This window comes from Kogia breviceps, chromosome 7 (genome assembly GCF_026419965.1).
Source record: "Kogia breviceps isolate mKogBre1 chromosome 7, mKogBre1 haplotype 1, whole genome shotgun sequence".
In the NCBI taxonomy this organism is placed as follows: Eukaryota; Metazoa; Chordata; class Mammalia; order Artiodactyla; family Physeteridae; genus Kogia; species Kogia breviceps.
In genome coordinates this window covers 108,817,948-108,837,369 of record NC_081316.1, presented here as the reverse complement: position 1 = coordinate 108,837,369, position 19,422 = coordinate 108,817,948, and the positions used below count along the sequence as shown (strand labels likewise).

Below are 19,422 nucleotides of genomic sequence, written 5' to 3'. Positions count from 1 at the left end.
TAAGTTTGTATATGCCATGATTTTAAGGTTTCCTATAAGACACCTAACAAGTGCTTCACTCATAATAGGTATTCTTATAAGTACAGGTCGAATAGATGATTTTCAAAACCACCTTTACATTTGTAATAATTGCTTTATGGTTTATAAAGCAGCTTTTCATAAAAATCTCCCATTTAAAGCCATATTTCCAAAAGTTTATAAACAAAGGTATTTTGTAAAAAATCCTTTTGTAGGGCATTTGTGGATAAATTCAGGGTATTTTTTCTTCAACTATGACACATACAAAGTGATATTTTAATAGGTTGCTCCAATGTTGTATTCTTATTCTATTATAAATATAACACTCGACATATTTAGAGATGAGACTGGCAGCATTTTTGGTATGTTAGTCAATCTAGGTGCCACGCAATTACTAACAGCGGCTGGGTTTACGAAAGAAAATAATGCCCTAGCCTCAAGCAGTTTTACAGTGGTTTTACTAGCAGCATAAGTATATATAAGGTGACCTCAAGGGACCTATATAGGAAAAATATTCTCCAAAACTATTTTTTTTTAAATAGAGTAAATCTAGACACCCGTTTATGATTTTTTTTTTTTTTTTTTTTTTGTGGTACGCGGGCCTATCACTGCTGTGGCCTCTCCCGTTGCGGAGCACAGGCTCCGGATGCGCAGGCTCAGCGGCCATGGCTCACGGGCCCAGCCGCTCCGCGGCACGTGGGATCTTCCCGGACCGGGGCACGAACCCGTGTCCCCTGCATCGGCAGGCGGATTCTCAACCACCGCGCCACCAGGGAAGCCCCCCATTTATGATTTTTGCTTTTAGTATTTCTGGCCAACGTTTTGCCCTAAATTAACCTTTTGTACCTAAGCAGCTACTGACCAAATTGGTTAGTCCATTCTGCTTTTCCTCAACATTTTATAGGCATATCACATTGTCAAGAATACAATTCGTTTTGAATGTTCTAAAATAAATTTGTGGTCCCACTTTTAAGAGGTATCTCCACTTTATTTTACCATGTAGTAGATTTATGCAGTCCAAAGGACTGTGGTTAAGAGGACCAATGTACTTCTGTACCTTATTAATGATGAATCTCACTTGACACTTGGTGTTAAACATTATTTTTATGAGATGCAAATTAAACTGCTTAGGAATCAAGATTGATATCGTTAAGTCCATATGACTTACAACTTTTTAATCCAAACTTAACAAGAAAATTGTTGCTACGCTATGTCATACTACGAATTTTCTGTTTCAAGTTGAGTCGGGTGCTGCCAAGGCAACAGAACGCAGAGATCAAGAAACAAAATGAGTCCCACCATCACAGAGTGGCCACAGAATAAGCTGGATTTTTCAAGGAAGTTAAGTCTCCTTAATAACAATGATGCCAGCATGGGCCTAAGGAGAAAATGCTTTGGAAAGTTCAGTAAATGCAAGATGAGACTGGATTATGATTCCCTGATCTTGTTCTACGTGTCAAGTGGCTAATGGCTAAGAAGAGCTCTACTAATAGATTAGTAGATTCTGAGTCACAGTCTCACCATCAATGAAAGGAGTAGGATGAAGATTGTTTTAAGTCAACTTTCTAGTGTTTAATCATTGTAAAATTATCAATCATTGTAAAATCACCAAAAAGTTATCATTGTAAAATTACCAAATCTTGTGACATTTCCTCAGTCTACATATTGAAGTAAATATCTGCCGGCATAGCTAAATAGTTCTTGTTCAACCAGTGTTAAAATTTTGAGAACTACATCACATATTTTACTATTATTCACAGCCTTAACTGTAGTACTTTCTTTAAATGTCTGGATCAAACCCACTTTCCCCTAGGAAGATTTTCTGTATGTTCCAGTTCAGGTCTCCTTGCTATCTATTCCCATAATAACCTGTATTCTCCCCTTTTTGTAACACTAATCACACTTGAAATAACTAACGACTGTTTTTCTATTTTTTTTTTTCCCATTGACTATAAGCTCCACTAGGGCAGGAGTCATATCTGTTTTGACTGCTACTGCATCCCCAGTACCTAGAACAGTGCTTGGCACGTAAGTATATATTATGGAGTATATACTGATAAAGAGTCAGCTGGAAAGATAAATACAATTTGACAAACAGCTACTATAGTCTCTGAACTCTTTCCTTGTACATAAGATTAAGTAATTTTCACTTTTCTACTTTTGTGATGGTAGTTCTGGATCTACAATTGTCTAACGTTTTACAGTACAATTCTGAGATTTTGACAACAGAAGATAGTTAAAATTCTACATCAGTTAAATTATTTTTTATCAATATCCATGTTATTCTACATTCTTTTAAACACAAAGGACTAGTATCTTTAATTTGATGAGAAAAGAGCATGTAGTTGATTGGGCACTTATTAGAAGAATAAGTAAGAATACACAGTTGGACACTTTTCATCTTTACATGAGCTTTGCAAAATGGATGAGTCTGCATACTTGGGAAGGTTAGCAACTTAACCTTGAATCTGATCAAGTGTCTACGAAATTTTTTAAATAAATTAAATAGCAAATCTCCTTACCCAAGTCAGCAAATCTTCCCCAATCTGATCAATAACAGACGTCTCATTCCTCTTTCGAACAGCCTTCATTTGCTCATTCAACCCAACTAAGGGAGAAAAAAAAACAATGAAAAAAATTAAGCATACATTCATTTCAGGCTGAGATACTGGTAATACCACGAACCTAAAAAAAAGGATTTTCAGAGTAGTATATAGATGCTTCTGATCGCCTTAAAATATAAATCTGGACCCAATTCCTATATACCTAAATGTTTGGAGTTCTATCTGAAAAACAGTTGCCAAAGCATAAAACAATGTGGAAACTAGCACATTATACACAGTATAGGTGCATCGAATACACATTTAACCTCAAGACTCCGTCTATAACCAACCATGTTCGTAAAAAACAAAGTTCAATTGTACAGGTGACTCCATCATCCACTGTTCCTCTCAAAATGTGTGTGTTCCCAGGCAATGGACATCATCATGCTTGAATGTGTCCATGCACACTGGTGAGACCTAGGATCACCCACAAAGGAGCAAAAGGCAACCATCTGGTGGGAGGGTGTTGGTAGGTGGTGATGGCATCCTTGACGAAAGAAAGACTGAAAACTAAGGGTCCTGGAGAAACAGTGACTTAAAAAGAGAGGAACTGATACCACTGTCTACAAAAGTCCAAGATAACTACAACCAGGGAAAGCCAGCAAGACAGATTTTTTATGTATTCACTCAAGCATTCCAAGCAACAAAACAATAAAATAATTTAATTCCTGAAAATTTTCTCACCATGGGATTATATGCTGTATATTACTATTTACAAAATATATTTATACATATATTATTATATAGAATATATTTTTTGAAAACATATATATTGCAATCAATAGGGAATTTCCAAGGGTAATTTTAACTATTCATATTTTTCATCTCAGGCATTGACTATAGGCCCTAAACCCTGCGTTAACACTTTGTATAAAAAAGGCTGATGCAGGGGTGGTGGGGGTAAAGGGTTGGGGAGAAATTCAAAGATCCAGTCATTTCTTTATGTTATGCTTACATTTAATTATATAATTTCAGGAAAGCTAACACATGGATACATTTATAAGATTTTACTGTTAGGGTCCCTTTACATACAATCTTTTATCTACTGGAAATGTTAGGGACAAAGATCAGAGTCAATTTCTCTTACTGTGAAGTTGAAGAATATCTTCTAAGTTTGAAAAAATTTTCCGTAGTTCTGAAGGTGACAGAATTCCTTCTCTGGAAACTCGCTGATAGAACACTTGATCTAGAACCTTCAATGTTCGAACATGAGCTCTTTCAGTGTAGAACAATTCTAAGCAGAAAAAAAGGAAATATAAAATGTTACCTTACTTAGAATGGGATCAAACATAGGCTTTAGCTGAAATTAAGTAGCAAATGAGTTATATAATAATTATTTATAGTTTTGAAAGGTTATAGTATCTCTGAGGTCACTTCTTGATTACATGAAATTATCCTTCAGAGCTATAAATACTGGCAAATGAAAAATATCGTCAAAACTATTTTGTACTTAAAACTTAACAATGTACTCCAAAATCCATTGGTTGGTAGCACCAACCAATCACAACTACAGCATTAGAAAACTGTAAGCCCAAATAGCATATAGACTTTGAATTGAACCCTCTTCAGAAATAATAGCACTCTGTGTTACCTAATTTGTCTACAAACTCTTATTTCTGAGGCCAGACTTTATAATCTCACTATGTCTCAATGCTGCTAGAGACAAGAAGGATATTTATTCAAATCACAGCCTAAAGACAGTAGCAGGTACAGCTTCCATGTCATCTCTCTGTCACATATATGCTAGGATAAAATAAAGAACATGCACGAGGATAAAGGAAGACCTAGATTCTAGTTTTCTTCCAATCACTTATCAGCTGTATGATCTTGACTAATTCAACCACTCATCCTGAGCCTTAGCTTCCTCATTTACAATCTATGCATAAAAATAACTTAGCCTGAAAGTAAAGTGATGGGACAAATGTTGTCGCAATGATTTTTCAAGTTTAAGATCTATAATGCTATGAATTTTAAATAACCTGAATGCTAAATACATTTTCCTTTTAAATTATCAATAAGAATCATACAATCATTTGCATTTTTAAGTTGGGAAGTTCAAGGATCATCGATCTATTAGTTTAATTTCCTCTCTGTTCAAAACAAAAGGCTAGCAGACACTTCAAAGCAAACGCCAAGGCTCAGGGGTTGGTTTAACTCTAATAAAACTCAATATATGTGAATAACAACAACAAATACTAATTAAACTCACCATTAATTACTTCCTGTCTTTTGATCTCACAAGGCTTTAGTGCCAATAACACTTCTCGACTAACCAGCTGTTGCCAGTTGGGTGGATCTGTCTCTAAGTCATTTTCAAACTGTTCATCCTCACTTTGACTTTCTCCAAAAGCTATGCTGTCAAACCTAATGAAGAAAAAATAATGGATTCTATTTGAGGATATCACATGGACAATCGGAAATAGCACAAGTCTTTACGCTACAGTAAATCAGTCATATTTCTGAAGTACTGTTTAGCACAGAGCCTGAAACATCATCCTCTCTTACAAAATAGCTTACATGCGTTATAAATACATCATTTTCTCCTACAAAACAGCTTACGTGTGTTATAAATACCTCTATAAATATCTTTTAAATAATTGTGCTTATTAAGAAATTTCTTTTATACTATCTAACAGATTTGTGTACAGGGTTTCTTTTCCTTTAAAACGAGGACTTTGGGGGAAAAAAGATATATTTCTTAAAATATACCCTATTGAAAGCTACTTCAGGAATACTTACTTTCGAAAGGGCTTTGGTGTCCCATGTTCAGTCACCCTAAAATGATGGAGAACAGAGAGTCAACACAAAAACAAAACAGAAATCAAGAAATTTATGACAGATACTCAAAATTGTGCTCAACTACAGTGGCTGATAAATAATTCTGGATATTGCAATGATTTAGTATCAAATAAATTAAAAAACATTTCAGTACCTATCTAGTATTTACTACCAGTTAAGTTCTACTTCTTCCCCCAAAAAACACATGGGGGGAAAAATGCTACAGAGTGTAGGCATACCATACAGTGAAAAACTTTCAAGTAATGTCCTAAATGCCCCTAAGATATCACTGAATTACCTTTCCACTTCCCATTCCTCCTCCTGCACTTGGTCCAATGGAGGAGGTGGGAAGTCAAAGATGGTACTGGGAGTACGAGGTGTGCCATCTAAGGAGTCTCCAGATGCTGGCGTTTCTCCAACTTGCTTTGATCCTGAAAAGACACAAGTCAGACATTCAGATGGTGTTACTAAAGACAATGATTAAAAAACAAAAAAACAAAGAATTAGTAACCCACAAAGTTTCAGCCTCACCCATAGCCAAATTCTTACTTAAACAATTGCAGGTTAGTTAGAAACAAAATTCTAAGATAAAATTTTAAATGCACTAAAAAATAAACAGGAAAATCATTTTTAAGCAGGTTTTAAAAAATCAGCATAAGATATGGCAACAACTCAGAAGGGCATATAAGGAGAAACACTCTCTTTATCCTTTTTTACCCCCAGTGCCCATCTTTTTCATTCAAATTTTAGTTATTATGGGGGTCCACCTCCAAATAATAACCTCATACTTCTTTTTCTTGATTTATTATATTTAGGTAATATCTAGCTCTTCTTCCTCTGAGGATTTTGCTCACTTATATGCCCCGTCTTCACTTCCCTCCCCTTTTTCTTCCCACTGTTTAATAACTATATTATTATTCCTAGTTGGCTTGTTATTCCCTAAGCTTAAATGATAGAATTATATATGTATATATCTTTGTTCCAACAAGGCATTATTATCTTAATTCTCCTCTATGTCAAATTAGGTATTTAGTGTCCATAACCTTCTCTTTAATCGTATTTCCTTCCTTTTACCTTGTATTTCTTTCAGTTACATTTTTACTTGTATCATAAAGAGGATTTTTTACACTTCCATTTTGATCTGCAGCCACAACTAAATATCCTGTGCTTTGCCTATTAGGTTGATTCTAAAAGTCTGAAAACAAATAGCGTGCTTACATTATTATGACCATACACATATTGTAATACAACATACATATACATATTATTCATGCCAGGTTAAGAGGCATGTTAGTTAGGATTATGTTTTCCTTTCTACTGGTCCAATGATACAACTCCTAGGCCACTTGAAATAGAGTATTTATTACAGTAAAGTCATATACTCCATCAATTACTTTAAGATTATGCCATTTAAAAATTTTGCTTCATGTTCAAATCATGACAACTTTCTTGAACAACTCTGTTCTTCTTAGCATTTCTAAATGCCTTTCTTTTATTGCTGTCAGAGTAATATAATTTTATCAAGTCACAAACTTTTCCATCTGTTACTATAAACTATAAACTGCTTAAAATCTCCTTTTCTCTTATTCCCTAGGTTCTTGTGTTCCAAACTGGAACAGCTGCTCCCTTGGCCTGTGACACAACTATCATTCTAGAACTGCCCTTCACCACTTTCCTGGGTTGTTTCCACTGTTTCCTGGCCCCCATGAGATTTTCTTTCTTAATTTTTCTCTCATTTTGCTGGAGTGTGTATCTTAAATCACTTTCAAGGAAAGGGTGCATTTCAGTTACACTCTGAATCCTGGAGTGTCTGAAAATGTCTTTATATCTTTCTTCATATTCGATGGATAGTTTGGATGGATATAGAATTCTAAGTTCAATATCATTTTCTTTCAGCAAGTTGGCTCCTTTGTATTCTAGCACCTAATGTTATGAGAAATGTGACACAGCATAATCTCCATTTTCTTTCTCTTGAAAGATTTCAGGGTTCTTTTTCTTCATCTCTGATGCACTGACATTTCCAAAGCTACTCTAGGCATGGGTCTTTTTTTAAAACATTATTATTCATTGTAGTTTGTTCTGGGTGAGCCCTTTCTGTTTGAAAGACATGTATTCTTTTTCAGCCCTGGGAAGCTCTCTTCTATCATTTCTCTAACTGTCTCTCCTCCAATTCCTCTGCTGATGTTTTGTGAAAGAGAAGAGGTTGAATCTCTGTGGTGGTTCTCTACATAATTCTTGTCTCTCCAATTTCTATCTCTTGATATCTCTGATATAGATTCTGAAATATTTCCTTGACTTTATTTTTAGGGACTTCTTTTTTTTCTTCTTATTTAATTTTTAGCAGCTGTGGTGGTCTGAAAATATGTCCACAAATTCTTTGCTACTCCTCCCTTCAGCAGTGGCACCTAATTTTTCTCTCCTTGAATGTGGGCTGGATTTAGTGACTTGCTTCTAACTTGCTGAAATAAGGGGGTATATCCATACAGACTAAGTCATAAAGAAAAACACTGGGATTTCTTTCTTGTTCTCCTTTGGATCACTCTGGGAAGGTCAGCTACCACGTCAGGGAACACTCAAGCAGTTCTATGGAGAAGCCCATGTGGTGGCGGAGCAGAGGCCTCCAGCAAGGAGCTAAGCCTTCCTGCCACCAGCCACCTGTGGAAACACAGAAGAGGTCTCCGGGCCCCATTAAGCTTTCAGATGGCTGGTTGACATCCTGACTACAGCTTTATGAGAGACTCCAAGCCAGAACTGCCCAGCTAAGCTGCTCTTGAGTTCCTTACCCACCAAAAATGCGAAGTAGTAAATATTTTTTGTATTAAGCCATTAAGTTTTGGGGTAATTTATCACAAAGCAATTATAACTAATAAAACAGTTATTATATGTAATAGTTACATTAAAACTTTTTGGTCTCTGCTCCTTTTTTATAACATCCTATTCTTGCTTTAGATATAATAACCTCTTTAATTTCTTCAAGAATACTATCTAATTTAGAGGTATTTTTATAAGTTCTTCTTATTACCTAAATTATTTTCTGCTAGTGGCAGTTTTTGTGTTTATTTTGTATTTTTTTTTTATGCCACTAATATGTTTGGCATTATGTATTACCTTAGGTCTGGACTCTAATAACTTTTGCCAGAAGTGAGTAATGCTGTTCATATGTAAGAATAAAAGACTCGGCAGCTGACTTGGCTTTCCATTCTGCTATGTGGAAGTAGGGCCATTTCAGCTGGAAGCTCCTCGGAGCAGGGTAAGCCCCTGGCATGCCGATTGTCATGCTACAGGTCCCCTAAAGTGAGCTCCAGGGCACTAATACCATGGAGGACTTAATTCCCGACACAATTCACTCAACTTGTGTAACAAAGAGCATATTCATTTTCTTCTGATACAGGAATGACAGACTGCTTATATTCTACAATGTAAGGATCAGAAGCTGCTGACATAACTGTTTTGATTACAGACTTTCAATTAATTCATCATTTTCAGCTTTACTTCTTACTCATGTACTCTGTAACTTATGCCAACTCTGAGTCCAAAGTCTCTCCTGGGTTCTAATGGACAGACTGGCTCCCACCTTGGACTCCTTAAACGAACTACAGGCTCCAACTTCCTTTATGTTGTTTTATCCATCAAACCACTCTTCCCTACTTTCAATCTCCCCCAAATTTGTTGAAATCTCTTACTGAATGATAATTTCTTTTCTTCCTCTACTTCTTTTCTCTTTATGATTTTTGTTTATGCATTACCTACCATACTTTTATTTCAATGAGACATGAGAGCCATGAATTAATGCATTACTCAATCCAACAACTTCAGAATTCCATATAAGACAGAACCTCCAGACTTCTCTACAAATGTCACCCCTACTTCTTTGTCTTAAGTAAAAACTTTCCTATCCCATGGAAGGTAACCTCTTCTGCTGCAGCCCTCTCAAACAGAGAATGATGTTTCGGTCATACACTGTGTACTACAGGGTGGAGATGAGATAGAGACCCTTCTTTTTCCTCAGTACTACTTTTAGACTATTATCTTACCTTCTTATAAAAAATCCCTTGCTCTACTGAGGCTCTCACTCTGAATAATATCACATGTTCTCCCTCTACCAAGAACCATCTAGCAACACTGAACCTTTGGCTGCCGGATCACAGTTTTCCTCTCTGTGCTATGATCACATGCAGTGATCTCAAAGTCTGTGGTATAAAGGTATTCATACCCTTGGTTCCTTACCCTCTTCATCTCTAGTAACCCCCTCTTTGCCACCTTGGTGACCACTCCCACAGATTTATCCTTGATCTTGTCATACCAGAAACTGAACTGCTTCCCAAATCACCAATATAGAGAGGCATTTCCTTCTCCAAATAAAACCACCTAATTCTTCCAGCTCACTTGCTTCAGAAACCCATTATAACAAGTATGAAGAAATATGGTAATAAGCTCTTTTCTCAATTATCGACAATGACTTCCTATCTTTTTCTTTACTTTTCAAATCCCCTTTGCCCTTCTCACTAAATCCTAACTCTCAGCTAATAACCTTGCCCTTCACATACACCCCACATATCATCGCTTCTCTCCTTCTCAAAACTTTTGTTCTATTGGATACATAGTCCATCTCCCGCATTTTCAACCTCTTCCTCTCAACTGGCTTCCCCTTAGCATTAAAAAAAAAAAAAAAAAAAAAAAATCCCTGGTAATCTCAGATTTTTAAAAAAGTCTTCTCTAGATGCACCCGCACCTCCCCACATACACACATCTGCCTCTAACTTCTGACCAGTCCTCTCAACACTCCCCACGATTTGAAGTTTTTATTTGTATGAATTATCTTCCCAGAAGACTGAGCTGCATGGGGCAAGAATCTACGTATTATTGTATGCTAACATCTGGCACAGAGCTAATGCCTGACAGAGAAGTCCATAAATATTTTTTGAATGGATAAGAACTCAAAATTACCATTCAGCACAGATTTGTCACTGGTTATAGAATATTAAAATATTAAAACTAAAACTGGGATTCAGTCTTGATTTAAATAACCTGCCACTCTATTTCTTAGTATAGTTGTTTTAAAATCCTGATACTTAGCTAAGTGGAACTACAGCATTAGCTCACCCATATCATTCTCTTTCCCTCCTTCCTGGGAAAGAGTGGCCCCTGAAACCATGGAGGACATGGAATTGGCTGGCAGGTATCCAATGTCTGCTCCTTCACTTGCTAATCCACTCTGGCGCAACTTAGCAGAGTCCTGAGGTTCAGGACTTACAGATGAAGGTGTGGATATGTGCTTAGGGTGGCGCTGCTTCTGCAGTTCCATGGCTCTGCCAACTGAACAGAAAGCAATAGTTAATCATTCATGCTGCAAAACAGCTTTAAAAAAAAAGATGATGAAAAGAATCTAGAAAAATGTCTGGAACATGGTGGACCCTAGAAAAATATAACATGAATTATTATACAGAGTGAGGGACAGATAGATAGATAAACAGATCGATAGAAAGGAAGGGAGGGAAAGGAAAGAAAGGAAGAAAGAAAGAGAAGGAAGGAAGAAGGCAGGAAAGAGAGAGCAAGAGAGAGAGAGAAAAAAAAGAGAGAGAAAAAAGAAAGAGAGAGAAAGAGAGAAAGGCAGGGGAAGGTGAAGGAGGATGAAGAGAAAAGGGTGGGAGACGGTAGAAGATGAGGGCGTGAGAAGAGGCCGGAGAAGAAGGGTCATGAGAAAAGGTGCTGAGGAGAGCGACAGTGGGTGGGGAGAGGGGATGCCGAGAGCCAGAGATGGACACGTGCGAAGCTGTATTCATTTGTGAGAGAGAAGATGAAGCCTTTTGGCTCTGTGAGCTCTTAGCAAGCCCCTAGCTCCTCCCTGACACTCACAACTTCACCATCACGACATGCCTCAGAGACCGTGCAGAACAATCCGTATGCTGCTCGTTGTCACTGTTCACATCGGTCACCATGAGATGCTAAAGACTCTCAGGCCATCACCCCCCTTAACCTGGCACATCCTCACACAGCTCGGTACATCTCTAATCCTAAAATTCTTCCTTCCCTAATTCCTACAATTCCTCTTCTGCATCCCTTGGAACTCATGGTCAGCATCTGTGAAATGCTCTGCTCTCCTCAACCTCTTCTCTAAAAATTTCCTTCATCTTCTCAGTGTTTCTCAGCAAGGGGCACCACTGACATTTTGAGTGAGAGTTCCTCAGTGTGTGGGACATTCAGGTTCACTGTATCACAATACCCCCCCCCCCACTCCAACCATGCCAATATTTTCAAATGTGGTACCTGTCACCTTGAAGACCACTATATGAGCTAATTTCTCTCCTCACAGCAGCACGCCCACCCCTACTTCTCCTGCAGCCCTCTCTAGGAACTGCCTCTCCAGTAGGCCTGAGGGTGGAGGGACATCAGGAAATAAAACACAATGAAGAGGTGGAAAAACTGCAGAAGTATGGAGAAAGTGAGTAATATATGTATAAAGAGGTAAACCAAAGTATGGTGGAGAAATCCATGCACATTTTGTTTTATAAATTTAACAATCAGAATTTGAGTGCAAACAAAATCAGAACAGGTGAGTAAATTATGTTATGGACAACTAATGGAATACTCTACTGACATTAAATAAGATGTTTATGACAACTGTGAAGTCACACGGGGGTTTAGTTCAGAAATCACATTGAATACAAACAACGGAAGTTCAGTGGAAACACTTCTAGAACACCTTTCTCCAGCAACCCACTCTAGCTAAATGAGTCTAAATGTAAAGATGGCATGGAATGGTGGGAATGCAGCATTTTAAACTTCAACGTACTTGCACTGTTGTCATGACGGCTTGGTCTCCTTGGGGGTCCCAAGATGCTGGGGAATCCTCTTCTCTTCCCTTTTTCTTCGCCTTCCCTATCTTTCTTCATACTTTGCTAGAGTTGAGGTACAGTCAAAAAGATAAGAGACACGTAACAGAGTAGATTTCTTTTGTTGCTTTTAAACAGAAACACATTCTAATGGTCATTTGAAAGAAATTGGTTAAATGTAAATGAAAGACACACACACAGACACACACAGGGCACTCATTAGAGGCTGGCACACAGTACTATGTACACACCAAACTCAAGATGCCTTTTCAAACCCTTCAGAACTGACAATTTTGGAAAGTAAAAGGTAGGTTTATAGCACATTTACTGGGAGCCTGTTCTAAGTAATTCATTCATCTGTTGAACAATAGTTACTAAGCTAATAATGTACGAAGGGCACTATGCAAAAAGCTGGGGATACAATGAAGGAGGTCCTTATCTTCCTCCAGATTTACAATCTAACAAAAATAAAACCAAAACATACATAATTACAAACACTGACAGGTACCATAAAAGAAAAGTATAAGGCCACAACAGTTAGGGACAGCTCTCTGTATAAACTACTAGCTTCACTCTTCACACTGCGTAATAAATTAGTTTGTATGGCTGGATTTCTCACTAGATTTTGAGTTTCTTGAGAACAGGGACCATATCTTATTCCTATTGGCAAGCCTAGCACTAATTTGCTGAAAAAGTAAACACTAAGAAGAAGGAAAGCACTGAAATCAAATGTAAAGAAGCACAGAGACCTGAACACACTATTATTATTCTAGTCTTACCTTGATTTTTGGAAGGAATCCAATCCGACCTCTCTTGTGCTCCAAATTTCGAGGTTCTTTCACTTTTACTCCCAAATGCTTCATGTACATGAGAATAACATATTGCATTGTTGAACTGAGGGAGAAAGGATTAAGTAAAATAAGACTTCTGGGAAGGGATGGTGGGTAGAATAAAGATATCAAATGACTTCCAAAACCCCAATGCTGAAATTCTTAGAATTCATCAAGTGAAAAATAAGGAGCTATCTATTCACTGTGAATAGTAAAGGATTCTACTCAAGACACTAGAATATTAGTCAAGTAAAATACAGGCCACCAGAGGGAGACAGTCTATATTTTTATGTTAAAAGAAATAAATCATAATTTAGGGCAGGTGACAAGATAGTTTCTTTTTTCCTTAAAATTCTAGGAAAAAAATCATTATATTACCTCTTATCTTCTTCTACAGCCTGAGCAGTCATCCTAAAAATAAAAACATTTAAAAATGAAACATTGAAGTTTAATAAAAGAGTTGTTATTAAACTCAGATAACTGAAACAGCAGAACAGAGCCAAATGCTTTGGGACCCACCCCAAATCTCTGTCACCTGGAATAAAACATCAGAAAAATTCTAATCCCTGAAGGAACCATATGCTTTTCACACTCATGTCATCAACTGTAAGTGTTTTATAGCAAGAAACATTTCCAAAGTCTGTGAATTGAAGCCAATATAAGTACTCAACCTGTTTTTGATCAGTTAGAAATTTTATAGTTACTCATTTTACCAATACCCAGAAAAAGAAATACAAGAATGTCATCTAAAATATCAGCATAAATTTAAAATTCCAGCTTCTCAAGTATTATGACAGAATAAACAGCTCCATATAGACAACCTGACCCCCCTTCTAAATTTGTTCACTTTAAGCACAATTAGCATCTTAGTAGAGAAGGCCTTTCTACATGTATTTCTGTTACTTACAACACTTCTTCAATTTTGGCAACAATCTGCTCTGCACATGCCCGTTCCTTCTCCAAAGTTACCCGGTCCTTGTCTCTCTCTGCATCAATTTTAGTCAGTTCGCTTTCAGCCAAGGTCAGCCCCATGCTACGTTTCTGTCTAAAGGGAATAGGAGAAATTTCCTGAGGTAGCCTAGAGAAAAACTATCTCCCTCTGGAGATATTTCATCAGAGTTTCCATAGCTGTGAATTTCTAGCAACAGGCAAAATGTCACAGTTTTCTATTTGGGGGCCCATGTCACTTAGGACACTGGAGGAAGAAAATTCTAGAGGCAATCACTCAACAGAGCACATATCCTGAAGGACACACTTAGCACAGAGTACCAATACTAAGCACAATTCCTGACAGCATAAGGAATAGGGATTCTGCACTCTCAGTACCAGGCCAACTTTTTGACTGCTGATGTGCATTAGGTTTTAGTAACAGTGCTAAAGACGATATGCTAAGCCATGGACTTAATGTATAACCTTTTCCTACCTAAAAAGAAAATTCAGAACAACCATATCAGCTTACCACCGAGCTTACCGAAAATCTTCCAAGTGCCTTTGAACTTCTGGGTGGACTCTTTCTTGCATAGTTTGGATATAGTGGCGATGTAGATCCTCAGGAATAAGCTCAGGTCTTCTTTTTTCTGCATAAATAGAAGAAGTCACCTGATCTAAAGCATATTTTTCGCATTCTAACTAGCACTATTTGGTGCAAACTTAATTTGAAGTAAGACAAAGAGAAGTTCAACACATTTTATGTATTTCATCTCAGAATTCATCTTTTACTTACCCTTAGATGTATTATAGGCTTTTTTTCTGGTGTGATTCATATCACCTACTAGTCACCACGTAACAGATAGAAACCTTAGGGAGGAGCTGAGCTACGTATCTATAGAGATGTAATTCTCCAGCATATTGGTGCTCCAGACTTACCTAGATCTACTGATATTTCATCAGGAACAGAAACTTTCAGGTGCTAAAACAAAAATGCAAACAAAAAGTGAAATAGTACTAAGAGTTTTTCAGGATGCATATAAGGACTTATACAAAATAAAGAGATACAACTTGAATATCTATTTTTACAAGAATATTCATATATAAGCTCATTTTTGGGGTTTCACCCATCTAAATTTCACAGCTCTGGAATGTTCTATTGTTAAACTTGAAAATAAGCCTTTTTCCCAAGGATCATGTTATAATGGAAACATCTACAGTCGTTTTACTAGATGACTCAATGCTTCTGTGCCTTACCTATTCCTGTTGCCTTTAGTTTTCTAGAATGAATCAATGTTGGCTTGGGCTTTCTAGAATCATTGGTTAAAATAATCAGTTATACATCATTTGAATCAATATAGGTAAAACCTCAACTATGTGTATATCATATGAAAAATTTACACATATATAATGATGATTTTTATTTGCTGTATTTGATATACTCACACAACAGACTATGATATTCCCAACCATTTTGCTATGTAAAGCTAAAGAACCCTCACAGTAATAGTCACACTCCCAACGAGAAAGTGTTGGATATCAATGTTGAAGCTTTGGAGTTTTAAATCTCTAGTTCTTTCATGTGTAGTTCTTACTCTTGAACTAAGATGACTGTGTCACAACTTACTTCTTCTTAGCTAGGATTTGTTCACACAATAACTGCAGTTTTTGGTCCCATTACCAGATAATTATCTCCTGTTAATTTGGGAAATGTCTTGGAAAAAAATTGTTTTGCATTTGGAGAAAATACATTAACTTCTTCATGTTTACTTTGTATTATACACCTACCTAAGTCATACCCTTCCAGAATTTAAACAATTAACATGAGATCTGAAGTTTTACATTTGAAAATAAGTCACTGCTAAAAATTATGAGATCCCTAATATTGGTCTGAAGAACAGTGAAATGGATTTCAAAGCTTTCTCTTTAACTGAAGTTGCCATAAAGTAGCTCAAATCAACTTTCCTAAAAGTATTTCTAGCACAAATGCAAAAAAGTATATATATTGTTCATTTCTGTATGTAGGTATTTATTTATATGAAATAAATATGACCTGTGGCATAAAAGAATAATTAGCAAATTAATCTATCAGGGTTCTTACACTTTCATTTCGATAAACTTATATAGATCACAAGCAGCAAAATATAAAGTTTTGACTTAGCATGGAGCAGGCACTCTTAAGAAATGTGAAATTCAAATATACCGTCATTTCTTCATGAAAGAAAGTTATCTTAATAAATACATTGTGTAACATTTTAAACAATGGCAGTATAATCAGAACCCTAAGTAATCCATTCAGCAACTATCTGAGGGACCACTCTGCCAGGATCTATTCGGTGCTGGTGAAATAGCAGTGAACCAACAGAACAAAAATATCTGCCCTGATGGAGCTTACATTTGGGGTAGAAGAGTAGGAATATAGACAAAAAATAAATTAAAAAAGAAAATATAAATTCTATGGACAAAAATAACATGGGAAAGGTGACAGAAAGTGGGGGGAGATGAAATTTTAAGTAAATTGGTCAGGGAAGGCTTCATTGAGAAGGTAATTGTATTCAGCCATGTGTAGGTGTACAGGCAACTTTGCAAAAAATACAAAGAAAATGGGGCAAGTGCTGGAGGAAGAAGGGGAGCCAAAATGTTTCTGTGTGAGTTTGTTTTAAGATAGGAGAACTAACCATGTCTGCATGCTAATATGAATGATTCAGGAGAAAACAAAAAAACTGATGATGCAGGAGAGAAGAATTGCTAGAATAACTACTCTTTGAGTAGGTATAAGAAAATACACTCTGGATAAACAGGGGAAGAGGTGGCCTTAGATAAAAGCAGAACAATCCCTACATAGCATCAGGAGAGAGGGCAGAGCATATATGGTATGATAGAGGTAGGATGATATATCTGGTAGAAGTTATCTTCTGTATAATTTAAATTTCTCAAAGAAACAGCATGGTCATCAGTTGAGAAAAGAACAGGAGAGAAAGTGATGGAGAGTTTAAGAGAGAAAAGGTGTGAAACAGTCATCTAAGAGGAATGCAAATATGAAAGAACTAGGGACATGCAGCATGATTCTTCAAGAGGTATTAAGGGCTAACTGTAACTTACCCTATAGCAAGGCTAATAATAAAACATATTAGAGCAGAAGCAAGAAGAACTACAATCCTGCAGCCTGTGGAACGAAAACCACATTCACAGAAAGATAGACAAAATGAAAAGGCAGAGGACTATGTACCAGATGAAGGAACAAGATAAAACCCCAGAAGAACAATTAAATTAAGTGGAGATAGGGAACCTACTAGAAAAAGAATACAGAATAATGATAGTGAAGATGATCCAGGACCTCAGAAAAAGAATGGAGGCAAAGATCGAGAAGATGCAAGAAATGTTTAACAAAGATCTAGAAGAATTAAAGAACAAACACCTAGAAGAATTAAAGAACAAACGAACAGAGATGAACAATACAATAACTGAAATGAAAAATACACTAGAAAGAATCAATAGCCAAATAACTAAGGCAGAAGAATGGATAAGTGACCTGGAAGACAGAATGGTGGAATTCACTGCTGTGGAACAGAATAAAGAAAAAAGAATGAAAAGAAATGAAGACAGCCTAAGAGGCCTCTGGGACAACAATAAATGCACCAACATTCACATTATGGGGTTCCCAGAAGGAGAAGAGAGAGAGAAAGGACCTGAGAAAATATTAGAAGAGATTATAGTCAAAAACTTCCCTAACATGGGAAAGGAAATAGCCACCCAAGTCCAGGAAGCTCAGAGAGTCCCAGGCAGGATAAATCCAAGGAGAAACACGCTGAGATACATAGTGATCAAATTGACAAAAATTAAAGACAAATTCTTAAAAGCAACAAAGGAAAAACAACAAATAACATACAGGGGAATGGGAACTCCCATAAGGTTAACAGCTGATTTCTTAGCAGAAACTCTACAAGCCAGAAGGGAGTGGCACGATATATTGAAAGTGATGAAAGGGAAGAAACTACAACCAAGATTACTCTAACCCTGCAAGGATCTCATTCAGATTTGATGGATAAATCAAAACCTTTACAGACAAGCAAAAGTTAAGAGAATTCAGAACCACCAAACCAGCTCTACAAAAAATGCTAAAGGAACTTCTCTAAGTGGGAAACACAAAAGAAAAGGACCTACAAAAACAAACCCAAAACAATTAAGAAAATGGTAATGGAACATACATGTCGATAATTACCTTAAATGTGAATGGATTAAATGCTCCAACCAAAAGACACAGGCTCACTGAATGGATACAAAAATAAGACCCATATATATACTGTCTACAAGAGACCCACTTCAGACCTAGGGACACATACAGACTGAAAGTGAGGGGATGGAAAAAGATTTTCCATGCAAATGGAAATCAAAAGAAAGCTGGAGTAGCAATACTCATATCAGATAAAATACACTTTACAATAAAGAGTGTTATAAGAGACAAGGAAGGACACTACATAATGATCAAGGGGGATCAATCCAAGAAGAAGATCTAACAATTATAAATATATATGTACCCAACAGAGGAACACCTCAATACTTAAGGCAAATGTTAGCAGCTATAAAAGAGGAAATCAACAGTAACACAATAATAGTGGGGCACTTTAACAGCTCACTTACACCAATGGACGGACCTCCAGACAAAAAATTAGTAAGGAAACACAAGCTTTAAATGACACAATACACCAGATATATTTAATTGACATTTACAGGACATTCCAGCTGAAAACAGCAGATTACACTTTCTTCTCAAGTGCACATGGAACATTCTCCAGGACAGATTACATCTTGGGTCACAAATCAAGCCTCGGTAAATTTAAGAAAATTGAAATCATATCTAGCATCTTTTCTGACCAGAGCACTATGAGATTAGAAATAAATTCCAGGGAAAAAAACGTAAAAGACACGAACACATGGAGGCTAAACAATACGTTACTAAATAACCAAGAGATCACTGAATAAATCAAAGAGGGAATAAAAAAAATACCTAGAGACAAATGACAACAAAAAACGACAATCCAAAACCTATGGGATGCAGCAAAAGCAGTTCTAAGTAGGAAGTTTATAGCAATACAATCCTACCTCAAGAAACAAGAAACATCTCAAATAAACAATCTAACCTTACACCCAAAGGAACTAGAGAAAGAAGAACAAACAAAACCCAAAGTTAGTAGAAGGAAAGAAATCATCAAGATCAGAGCAGAAATAAATGAAATAGAAACAAAGAAAACAACAGCAAAGATCAATAAGACTAAAAGCTGGTTCTTTGAGAAGATAAACAAAATTGATAAACCTTTAGCCAGACTCATCAAGAAAAAGAGGGAGTGGACTCAAATCAATAAAATTAGAAATGAAAAAGGAGAAGTTATAACAGACACCTCAGAAATATAAAGCATCATAGAGAGACTACTG

The 19,422-nt window shown here is 36.6% G+C and overlaps 1 protein-coding gene across 6 annotated transcripts in view; it reads right to left on the bottom strand.

Annotated features, from left to right (window-relative positions):
- ARHGEF12 (Rho guanine nucleotide exchange factor 12) overlaps positions 1–19,422 on the bottom strand; it is a 139,905-nt gene that overhangs the window by 17,069 nt on the left and 103,414 nt on the right. For all 6 annotated transcript variants that reach the window (XM_059067872.2, XM_059067871.2, XM_067039149.1 and 3 more), the window contains 12 exons: positions 14,929–14,971; positions 14,534–14,639; positions 13,970–14,107; positions 13,441–13,473; positions 13,012–13,126; positions 12,193–12,298; positions 10,503–10,715; positions 5,698–5,830; positions 5,361–5,396; positions 4,831–4,985; positions 3,709–3,855; positions 2,541–2,626 (listed from right to left, as the gene is read on the bottom strand). In XM_059067872.2, the coding sequence (XP_058923855.1) occupies positions 2,541–2,626; positions 3,709–3,855; positions 4,831–4,985; positions 5,361–5,396; positions 5,698–5,830; positions 10,503–10,715; positions 12,193–12,298; positions 13,012–13,126; positions 13,441–13,473; positions 13,970–14,107; positions 14,534–14,639; positions 14,929–14,971 (1,311 nt within the window). The remainder of the gene's footprint in view (positions 1–2,540; positions 2,627–3,708; positions 3,856–4,830; positions 4,986–5,360; positions 5,397–5,697; positions 5,831–10,502; positions 10,716–12,192; positions 12,299–13,011; positions 13,127–13,440; positions 13,474–13,969; positions 14,108–14,533; positions 14,640–14,928; positions 14,972–19,422) is intronic.